The sequence below is a fragment of the Mus caroli genome, chromosome 7 (assembly GCF_900094665.2).
Source record: "Mus caroli chromosome 7, CAROLI_EIJ_v1.1, whole genome shotgun sequence".
In the NCBI taxonomy this organism is placed as follows: domain Eukaryota; kingdom Metazoa; phylum Chordata; class Mammalia; order Rodentia; family Muridae; genus Mus; species Mus caroli.
The window spans coordinates 27,703,272-27,715,002 of record NC_034576.1 but is presented as its reverse complement, the minus strand read 5'-3'; the positions used below and the strand labels follow the sequence as shown (position 1 = coordinate 27,715,002).

Genomic DNA, 11,731 nt, shown 5'->3' with positions numbered 1-11,731 from the left:
CATTGGAGGTCAGATGACAACTTTATGGAGTCGGTTTTCTCCTTCCACCTTTGTGTGGGTTCTGGGGATTGAAATCATGCCACCAGGCTTGAGCTATCTTCTGATCTCCACATATGCTTGGTGGCATTCCAGTACCCAGACTTACACACACACACACACACACACACACACACACACACACCCCAAAGCAAACAAATGTAATATTTTTTTTAATTAACTCAAAATATATAAGGGAACTAAAAACAAAATACAAAGCTAGGACATTGCTAGAAAACGACTCAAGTATATTAATGGTGGACTTAGTTCTTGACATTTGGGGTACAGATTACTTGTGGTGGTGCACACCTCTCACCCCAGTACTGGAGAGGCAGAAGCAGGTGACTCTCTGTGAGTCTGAGGACAGCCTGATGATCTACATAGAAAGTCCTAGCCAACAAGGGGTACACAATGAGACCCTGTCTCAACACCAGCAAAGGAAACCAAACCATCTTGGTAGCAGGGACAAGTGATATGGTTCAGCTGTTAGTGTCTGCTTAGCATGCAGGAAACCCTGGGCTCTGTTCCTAGCACAGCATAAACTAGGTGGGTTGGCGCACATCTGTAATCTCAGCCCTGGGATGGCAGAGGAGTTCAAGGTTATTTTTGGCTACATAGAAAAGCCAGCCTGGGCTACATGAGATGGCATTTTTAAAAAGCAAACCAGACAGAAGTAAACGTAAAAACTCTTTAAGAAAGACACTGCTTTGTTTTGAGACAGGGTCTCTCTGTGTAGCCCCGGCTAGCCTGGAACTTGCTATGTAGACCAGGCTGGCCTCGAACTCACAGAGATCCAGTTGCTTGTGCCTCCTGAATGCTGGGATTAAAGATGTGCACTGTCACGCCCAATGAGAAAGGTTGTTAAGACAGTGAAAAGCACGAGAAGCCTGGATCTCCTGTCTCTCCACTGAGAAGCAAGGCTTCAGAAGAGCCCTAGAGACAGCACTCATGCTAACCGATAGTTACTAAATGAATCTGTTGAGGCTGGGACACAGGTGTGTGTAACACACGTTCCCCTGACCTCTCCAAATTTCCCATGAGTTCAGGGCCACCACAGGCTGGCTTTCGCTTTGACACAGTGCAGCCAAGTCATAGTGCCAGGGACAGAAGGTATCAGGTCTATTCACAGCACCCCAAATGATCTGTCTGTTCCTCTCTTCCCTCTCCCCAAAAGCTGGGCAATGACACGACCCTGTTCCAATTCTGGTGGACCTACACGCGTCCCACCCAGCTCCATGCTGGCCCCAGGGCCTTGACTTCACCCCTATCATTTTCTTCTACTAGTGAACTCTTTTGGAAATGTTATCCCTTTCCAACCCATCCTCAATTATCCTAAATTGATCGGGCCATCTGTTTCCTGCTGGGTCCTAACTGATACACTATAATTAAAGATGTGGGGGAATGCAAATGAGAGGTAATGAGGAGAATGTAAAAGGCAGGCTACCAAACTGTATACAGCAAGCATCCAATTTGGGAGACATTGCTCACAGACGGGGTGGGGGGGTGGGGGGGAGGGGGGAAGAAGAAAAGCAATAGTTACAAATTGTCAAAAATAGATTCACCTCCCTGAGGTGGCAATCTAAGACTGCAGCTGTCCCAGGTCGCAGGCTTTTGTGTGGATGGAATACTTAGGAATCCATGTTGATAACTAGAGCACACACCCACACATAAAAACACAGGGACTCCCTGCACTCTGGAAAGACTCCCACAGGTGAGATGAAGTGAGAGGCAAGGGAGACAACGGTGCAGATGGGGGTGCCCCTCCCAACAATTTTAGACTTTCCTGTGTTTATTAAACTTTATCCAATGAATGCAAGTTGCTAATTTTATCAGGAAAAGAAGTAGTAGCTTTAATGTTTAGAGTAAAACAGAGGGCTGGAGAGATGGCTCATTGGTTAAGAGCACTGTCTGCTCTTCCAGAGGTCCTGAGTTCAATCCCCAGCAACCACAAGGTGGCTCACAACCATCTGTAATGAGATCTGGTGCTCTCTTCTGGCTGCATTCGTACATGAAGATAGAGAGAGCACTCATAAAATAAATAAACAAAAAATAAGTGAAAACAAATCTTAAAAATGTTTAAAAATTAAAGTGAAACAGAGACAGACTAGAGACAGACAAGGACAGAGAAGGGGACAAAAGGGAGATCTACATAGAGAGAAACGACAGAATGAAATAGAGAGCAACAGAAATAAAGGTTTGGGGCTGTAGTAGCATTAGAAAAAAAAACAGACTTCCTTTTTTCAGAGATGGAGAAGGAACTCAGGGCATTATATTTGTTAGGAAAGCTCTATATTCTTCAATACATCCTCATCCCCTCAAGATGGATTAAAGCAAGTGCTCTGCCACTGAGCCACACCCCCAGTCCCTCACTAAGGGATTCTAGGCAGGTGAGCTACCCCTGAGCCACAAACTAGCCCCTGGCACATATACAAAGCTGGGGGGGGGGCAGGGATATGTTTCTGTTTTCCACCTGTAGGATTGGTTATGGTGGGACCTCTCTTTTGGAAGGTTTCTGATGATGAGAAGGCATGATTTACATTCATCTAGTACATAGGGCTTGGTGGAAAGTGACTTCTATAGGACTGGTTATGGTTGTGGTAAGGGAAAGGACACAAGGTAAGGCAAGTCCAGTGACATATACACGAGAGGAAAAGCAGATTTGGGATCTGAGCAGCTGCCTTTCTGGCGAGAGACTACTGGTTAGTAAAGTTCTCAAAAGCTAAGATCTCACAGGAATCTGGCCTGGAGCCAGAGATTATAATCTAAAAAAAGCACTCCAGTTGGAGAAGCCTGATTGTGAACCATTTCTCACCCAGGCCCATAAAAGCCACCATGGGGCATCCAGATACCATTGCCCAATGGGCAGTACTCTACACACCATCCAGGGGATAGTAAAAGATGGGTCCTGCTGCAGCAGCAGACACTGAGTGCACACTGAAGGTGAGGAGGAGAGATGCTGAGTGGCTGGAGACTGCTGGGTCCAGGCGGTCTCTGCCCTATGTGTGACCATCACAGGACCATCTATGGATCCTGAATCTTAGCCAACCTGAGGGTGTCTCTAGGGGAAGAGGGCTTTGGTATTTCTGATGCCATGGCCTCCTGTAGGATCAGAGATGGGACCAAATAGTGGTGGAGGTTGGGTTGTGTGTTCTGTGGACATTGAGCAGAAGTGGACCTCATCAGGGTGACACTTGGCAATAGCACCTCACCCACTACCAGTAGTTGGACCCTAGGGTTCTGGCGAGCACACCTAGCCCCAAAGTTTATTAGCATATTTAATGGCTCAATAAAAGAATTCAGCACTTAAAAATGGTATTTCCACCCAGAAGCAAAGAACTGAATTTTTGATAAAAAGGTTTCTAAGTGGAGGTAATTGTATGCCTGGCTTTCCTCATACGAATCAATTGCAAGAGAATCAAATCCTCGCATTCGGGAGCTCGGCACAGGAGCTTCACGAATTTGCATTCAGCCTGGATGACCTAATGAGTTCCAGGCTAACCTGGGCTACAAGAGGTAGCCATGGAGTACTCACATAGATACATATCATTTCAAAAATACAGAAAGTACCCATGGAATGAGCATGTGTAAGTGTCTCAAGAAATGGAGAAAGCAGGGCTGAAGAGATGGTTTGGTAGCTTGGAGCACTGACCTGGGTTTGGTCCCAGCACACACATGGTGACTCACAATCATCCATAGCTTCAAACTCGGAGGTCCTATGCCATCTTCTGGCCTTTGGGGGGGTGGGCACTAAGCAAGTGGTGTATATATACACATGCAGGAGAAACACTGACACACAAAAATAAGTTAAATCTTTAAAAAAAAAAAAAAAAAAGCTCCATGAGAAATGGCGACTCTTATCGTTCCAGGATTCTACTCTTGTCACCTTGGACAAGGCCAGCCTGCCTCCAGCTTCAGGGATGAATTCTACTGAATGAATGAAGGTCCTCATCACACACACCTTCACTGAGATCTTTGGCTACACCGGTCCACAGCCAATCGTCCCAGAGCCATGGTGGTACAAGTCCATAACCCTAGCAGCAGGAGGCAGAGGCAAGAGGACCAGGAGCTCGGGTCATCCTCAGCTACACAGAGAACCCCAGGCCAGAACTCGTTCCTCCCTTTCCCCCACCCCCCAAAGAAAACGAGGATGGAGAGAGATTGAATGAAGGAGAAAAACTGCTCTGGACTCCAGTAGGAAACTGTAGGTCTAGCAGAACACACTCAGTGGCAACCTGTAAGAGCCAGAGGCTGTTATAGAGCAGGGGCTAGACCCAGCATCAGCTGATAGACCGTTGCTACCATGGCTGAAGCCCTGGGTTCAATGCCTAGAGCTGTATAGAGTGGACATGGGGGAGCACTTGTGATTACAGCACTTGATGTTGAAGCAAACGGTTCAGAAGTCTGAGGTCATCTACACATTGCTTTGAAGTCTAGCAACAAGACCTTGTTTCAAAATACAACAAAGAACAATTGGTCAGCCTTTTCATGCCAATAATGAACTTGCTGAGAAAGAGTTAGGAAAAAATATTCCATTCACAATTGTTTCAATGAAATAAATAATGGAGAGAGATAAGAAAAGGAGAGAATAAACAGAGTTGGTCATCCATGTATGGAATTGTTAAAGAACTCAATCTACCAACAAAAAAATATATATAAATAAGTGCAGGTGCACATAGGAATAAATCTAACCAGGGAAGTGAAAACCTCTACAATGAAAACATAGAGACTCTAAAAAGAAATCGATTGTGACACTAGGTGATAGAAACATCTCTTCTGGGCTCCTGAACTCTCAAAATCAACCCTATGAAAACGACCGTCTTACCACAAGTAATCTGATTATGAAAGCCGCATCAGAATTCTAGTAAAGACACTGAATATGGCGGCACACGCCTTTAATCCAAGCAGTGGGGAAGCAAGGCCATCCTGGTCTACAGAGGGAGTTCTAGAGCAGACAGGAGACCCTGTCTCAAAAAATCAACCTCCCCGCAAAAGAAAACCAATGACAAAGGCCAGTGAGGATGTGGGGGAGAGAACCTTTACAAACAACTATATCTAGTGCTCAGGAGAGCAAAATGGTGCAGCCACTATAGAATCCAGCATAGAGGTTTATAAAAAGGGGGGAAAAAGTAGAACCACAGGACCCAGCTCTACCAGACCTGGGCAAACCCCAGCGGCCCCTAAGCCCTACCACAGAGATGTCTGCACTCCTATGGTCTTAGCTGCTCTTCTCACAATAACATCACGAGGAGACCGTCCGTCCCAGCTGCCCACCAGCAGACAGACAGATGATGAGAACGTGGGAAGTATACACGGAGGGATTTCATTCAGCCGCTTAGAAAAAAAAAAAACTGAAACTCCAAAAAGTTCTGGGAAACAGACAGACAGGATATTATCTTAGTAAGTGAGGTAACCCCAAAGACCAAAAAAGTCAGACAAGCCACACCCCCTCACACGGGGCCTACGATAGATCATGAAACTAGAAAGGGGACCTTGAAGAGAAAATGAAGTTTTGTGGGAGGAAGGGGGAGGCAGAGGAGAACACAGTGACATGCGATTGGAAAGGTAGGGGGTAGATGGGTCCAGGATGGGAGAGACAGACAATCCAGGGAGAAATCAACACATACACTCCATGACATGTCATTAGGGAGCCCAAACCTTTGATGGTCTGAAAGGAGCTAAAGAGTTCATGGGGTGACTTTGGGCATCTGCCTACTTACTTTTCCCCAGGAGATGGGGTTTTAGGTTTCTGTATCTGAGCCTCTCCTGCCTGCCAGCAACCGTGGGTCTCCACCCCTCCCCTAGGCAGCTCTCAGGGACTTGTCCCATAGCCTGGATGGGGCACTGAGCAGATGGCAGGACATCTGCCTGTCTTCTCTCTAGCACAGACAGCTATCTGCCACAAAACCAAACCAAAGACCTGGGCCTGTGCCCCGAAGCTGCCCCAGCCTCGAGCTTCCTGTGGGAAGCCTCCTGACGAACCTTGCCCCAGGTGACCTGGACTCTGTCATTTTCTCTTTCCCTACAGTGTCTCACCTGCTCTTGCCACGCCCTGCTCTGGGCTTCCCCAGCCTGGGCTCCCCTAGTGGCAGGTATCAACCTGCTACCTTATTTTCACTTTTCCTACATCAGCTGGGACTGCCCATCAGGCCAGGTTAAAAGCATGGAGCACGGATGGCAGTGCACTCCACAGAGCTGGAAACTCAGCGCTTCAGTCCTCACACAGCAACAGGCCACAGGGCACGACCCAGACCAGAGACACCAAGGAAGAACCAGAGAAAACCTCAAGGGAGACCTGAGTCCCTATCTCCTCACAGACCCCGGAGAGCAACATGAAGCCAGGTGAGTCCCCAGAATGGTGTGTGGGTGTGTGTCCCAAAGCCCCCTTGCTACACATCTCACTCTAATCTCACTCTGTCCTTCTGTGACACAGAAACAGCTGGGGGCCATATGCTCCTCCTGCTGTTGCCACTGCTGCTGGCCTCAGTGCTGACAAGAACCCAAGCTGACCCTGTCCCCAGGGCCACCAGGCTCCCAGTGGAAGCAAAGGATTGCCACATTGCTCAGTTCAAGTCTCTGTCCCCAAAAGAGCTGCAGACCTTCAAAAGGGCCAAGGATGCCATTGTGAGTCTCCCTCTGCCCTCCTGTGTGGGCTAGCCTCCTCCACCCTTCCTTTTCTGGGTTTCATCCCTTATGCTAACTGGGATGAAAATGGTCTCCACACTTTGTGCAGTGGGCTGACTTCAATCTCTGCTAGAGTGGGCTAACCTCAGCCCTTAGGCTGAAGCCGCTCTTGATGCAGTGAGCTAGTCTCCATCCTTCCTTGGCTGGNAACAGAAAGCCCACATTTCCTGTAATATTCTAGGCCCCATNATTCCTATAGGAGGCTATTTTCCACTCTTCCTTCAGTGAGCTAACCCTTAGGATGATCTCCACCCTTCGCAAACTGGGCTATCTCCTACTCACTAATAGTGCAGTGGCTATCTGATATCCATTGCTGTGGAGGACCCTCTGTCTTTCTGGCAGTGAACTTCATCTTTCCTGTCGTGACCCACCCCAGTTCCACTGCAGTGGTCTAACCTTCACCCTCCTGTGTGGGCTAACCTGTGTCTCTGCTCTCCAGGAGAAGAGGCTGCTTGAGAAGGACGTGAGGTGCAGTTCCCACCTCTTCCCCAGNGCCTGGGACTTGAAGCAGCTGCAGGTGAGTGGGGGCTGAACTCAGCCTGCCCTCGGAGGCCTCGTCTGNGTGCTGTTTGGACCTCCACTTTCCTGTTTCTTGTCCTCACTGGCAGCTCCGTGGCCTGTCCACAGTGTGATCCCATTGGCTGTGGCTCCTCAGCTGTCCCTGTCCTCTACATCTCAGATGTTCCCTGTCCTGGCCCCAATCCTGTCCCCTTCACCTGTCTCCCTTGACCTCCCCTCCCCTGCTCACTCATGGGTTCTTCCTCCTGTCTCCTTGCTCAGGTCCAGGAGCGCCCCAAGGCCTTGCAGGCTGAGGTGGCCCTGACCCTGAAGGTCTGGGAGAACATGACTGACTCAGCCCTGGCCACCATCCTAAGCCAGCCTCTTCACACACTGAGCCACATCCACTCCCAGCTGCAGACCTGTGTGAGTCCGGGGTCCCTAGCTCCTCCCCAGTATACCTCCAGCCACTTGGGCTTCTCCTGTGTCCTAGCAGCAGCCTCACAGTCCCCATCCTCTGTCCACAGACACAGCCTCAGCCCACAGCAGAGCCCAGGCCCCCGAGCCGCCGCCTCTCTCGCTGGCTGCACAGGCTCCAGGAGGCCCAGAGCAAGGTGAGTCTGGGCAGGGGACTGGGGTCTGCAGTGCCTGGGAACTCTGAGGCCCAGCAGACCCTGAGCCAGCCATGTCCTTTCAGGAGACCCCTGGCTGCCTGGAGGACTCTGTCACTTCCAACCTCTTTCGCCTGCTCACCCGGGACCTCAAGTGTGTGGCCAGTGGAGACCAGTGTGTCTGACCTGGAACCCTCCTGCCAGCTTCAGGAATTCTTCACTGTGTGGATGCACCAAGACAGCACCTTAATTTATAGCTACTCATGCCTGTTTAAAGTATTTATTTATACGTGTGGGTCTCAGACTCCGTCCCCACAAAATGTCTATTTTTTTACTTTGTAAACATTCTTCAAATACACAATGATAAAAGACCTCTGTGGTGTGTGTGTTGGTGTTGACTCCTGGTCTTTTGCCCTTGGGGGGAAAAAAAAGCCCACAACTTCAAGTCTATAGCAACAACCCCTGTTTGCCCTGAACCCTGTGGTCTAGCCTGGGCTACTGCTTTTTGCCTCTGGGTGTTGGGGGTTTTTGTTTGTTTGTTTGTTTGTTTTTGTTTTGGGTGTTGTTGTTGTTGTTGTTGTTTTACTTTGGAGGGGGATCTTATGCTGTTCTGGAAAAGTCTCTTCCCTGTGGTTCCAAGTGTTGGCAGCAGGCTTCTCTATGCTCTCCTTTGTTTCTGCCCTTGAGGTGGCTTCTTGTAGCCGAGGCTAGCCTCCAGTTTGCTATGTAGTCCGATGACCTCAAACTCCTGTTTCTCCTGTTGCCCCTCTGGGATGCTGGGCTTGCAGGCATAACCACTAGGACAGGGTCTCACAACAGCCAGCCTTGCTGCAGGAAAGACATCGTGTGGATAAGGTCCTCTCTGCTTTGCTCTCTCCTCTTCTGGAACCTGTGTGAAGACAAAGTGTGCTTCCCAGAGCGGTGCCTCGGCATTCCATTCCCTAGGACAGTGTTTCATGATGACACAGGGTCTCCTGAGCCTCAGGCTGGCTTCAAACTCACTACTGTGTCACTGTGGATGCCCTGAACTCCTGATTCACCTGCCTCCACCTCCCTAGTGCTGGGATGGCAGGCATGTGCCACCACATCTGTCTTCATACAGTGCTGGGGACTGAACCCAAGGCTTCATGTGTGCTAGGCAAGAATGGCCCCCCTGAGTCACATCCTCAGCCCACCCATGATAAGCTTTATCCCCAGATGTCCACAGCACGTGCTGTTAACCGTCCTGACCTTTAATATGGGCAGGCATGTTTGAACTCCCAGAGAGATCAGAGCTTTGAAACAGAATGCACAGGTGTCTGTCTGTGGGACGGGATGGTCCATGGCTGCAGTGCCTGCCCTCAGGAGGTGGAGACAGGAGTTAGCTCAAGGTCATCATTGTCTTCTTGGTCAGCTTGGGGCCAGCCTGGGCTGCATGAGACCCTGTCCCCTGCCCCCAGTGCTTATGTACTGTCTACAAAATTGTACTGAAAGCACTGCTCACTTCAATCACACTTATATCTGAAAGTGTCTTTCATGATGGGAGCATTCTAGACCCATCTCGTCTTCCAATTGCTGTCCTGTGTCCCATGAGATGTAGGCCTGAGTGTCACTCAAACGTGTCCTGTGTCCGTTGAGATGTAGGTCTTGACTCACCTCAAATGTGATATTGTGGTGTCCCCTTTGTGAGTATATGTATGTGTCTCTGTGTGCATGCTCATACTTGTACACACAGGCACACATATATATGCAGGTATGCATGCACATGTGTGTGTTCATGGAAGATGTAAGTGGACACCCGGTGTCTTCCTCCATCACTCTCCACTTGATTATTGAGGTGGGTGTGGTCTCTCACTGAGCCAGAGCTCAAGGTCTCAGATAGTTTGCCCTGGGCATAGTCTGTCTCCACCTTCTTAGCATGAGTGTCATAGGCAGGTCTCCATGCCCACCCATCTTTTCCTTGGGTGTCAGTGATCTATCTGAACCTGAGCCTTCACACTTCTGCAGCAGACACAGTGTCTACTGAACCATTGTTCCCTGATCCTTGCAATTCTCATTCTAAACTGTCTCTTTCAGAAGACAGACTTTCTAGAATGATAAGATGGCTCTGTGAGTAATGGCCCTGGCCACTCAGCCTAGTGTCCTGATCTGGGTTTAATCCTGAAACCCACATGTGGAAGGAAAGAACTGACTCCTGGGAGTAGTCCTTTGACCTTCACATTTGGTTGTTGGCATAAGTACACAACACACACACACACACCTACACCTACTTCTACTCTTACTACATATAAAAACAAAATTTAAGAAATGGGTGTGATGGCTCATGCCTTTGATCCCAGACCTCCAGAGGCAAAGGCAGGGGGATCTCTTTGGATTTGAAGCCAGCCTAATCTACATGGCTAGTTCTGGAGGATAAAAGTGTAGCCTCCAAGCCTGAGGACTTCAATCCCAGGCATCTATCTATGTGGTGGAAGAGAAACTGACTGTCTAGTCCCCTGGGGTAAGTGTGCACAACCTCGTCACACAGAGACCCCATGGCAGCCTCTCAAAGCCTCCACATCCTCCCCAGTGCCAGCCAGGGCACACAGGACAAGGGAACCTGGTCTTCATCAGGTGCAGAGATCAAAGCATTTTCCCTGTGGTGTGCTAATTCCTGGCTTCCTCCTCTGCACGTTGAGAAACGCCATTGGGTCAGCTCTAATACCATCTGTAACTGAGACATAGAAAGGATCTGGTTGGAAAAGCCTGGCAGGAGGCAGCAAGGCATGAGAGTGGCCTCAAGGGCTCCAGGGAACAGTCACGGTGGCTTCTGACACTCTGTCCTGTGGACCACATTGTGACAAGTGTGTGGCACTGGGCCTGGTCTCCATGTTCTGAGCACTAGGACTGTGTTACTCTTAATGTCTGATCTGAGTGTCTGCGCGCTGGGCTGTGACCCGGGGTGCAGGTGCCCGTGAGGATGCTCTCCATTTCTAAGGATGACAGAATCGGTCCACGTAGTAGTCATCCTTTGTAGCTTGCTTGTTTCCCTTATAATGTCCTCAGAGTTCGTCCTCAGTGTAAAAATGTCTGGCTACCCTTCCTTTCCAAGGTCACAGAGCATTGCATTAGCTAGTGAAGTTCACGAGCATATAAATGGGGACTGTCCAGACTGTCACACTAACACTCGGGGGAATGGTGAGTTCAAGTCCAGCCTGGGCTACATAATGAGTTTCAGACCAGCCTGGTGTACATAGAACCAATCAATCCCCAAGGAAATACCCCCCCAAAAAAGTTAATAAATTTAAATAACGTGGAAGAATTTTTGGTAAGGCAGCAGCTAGTGCTGAAGAAACGCTCTGCAGTTAGCAGCTGTGCCCCCTGTCCGTGGTCCTGAACCCTCCAGAGCCTAGGGACGCTGTGGGGAGGAGTTGAAAGGAGTTTCCCCCAGGTATTCTGGACCAAAAGAGGCAATGGTGGTAGAAAAAAAAAAAAAAAAAAAAACCAACAGAGATGTGCATGAAGAGCCTCGGACTATGGGGTCTCCTCATATGGAGAAAGGTCTCCAGGGAACTGGAGAGGGCTAGGTGTCTGCTAAGGAGCACAGGTTCAAAGCCAGTCTGGGCTGTATAGGAATTCCCTGTCTAAAAAACATGAAGGGTTCTAGAGAGACAACTTAAGTGTGTAAAGCACCTGCCTGGCAAGCTTGAGGACCTGAGCTTAGCTCCCAGAACCCATGTAAAAAGTTAGCTACAGTATTGTAATGCTCTTGCAACCCTAACTTGGGGAGGCAGGGAAATGAGCAGCCAGTGTAGCCCAGTGGGAGAGCTTCAGGCTCAGTGAGAGCCCCTATCTCCCTGTCTCAAAAAGAAGGAAAGAAAGGTAGGAAGGAAGGAAGAAAGGAAGGAAGGAAGGAAGGAAGGAAGGAAGGAAGGAAGGAAGGAAGG

General features: G+C 49.2%; 1 protein-coding gene across 1 annotated transcript; it reads left to right on the top strand.

The window, feature by feature from the left end:
- The first annotated feature begins 6,395 nt into the window (after positions 1 to 6,395).
- Positions 6,396 to 8,036, top strand: LOC110299144 (interferon lambda-2). The gene is made up of 5 exons (XM_021168771.1): positions 6,396 to 6,657; positions 7,157 to 7,234; positions 7,498 to 7,641; positions 7,743 to 7,829; positions 7,913 to 8,036. Exons 1-5 carry the CDS (start codon positions 6,484 to 6,486, stop codon positions 8,009 to 8,011), a joined length of 582 nt encoding a protein of 193 aa, XP_021024430.1. The 5' UTR covers positions 6,396 to 6,483; the 3' UTR covers positions 8,012 to 8,036.
- The last annotated feature ends 3,695 nt before the right edge of the window (positions 8,037 to 11,731 follow it).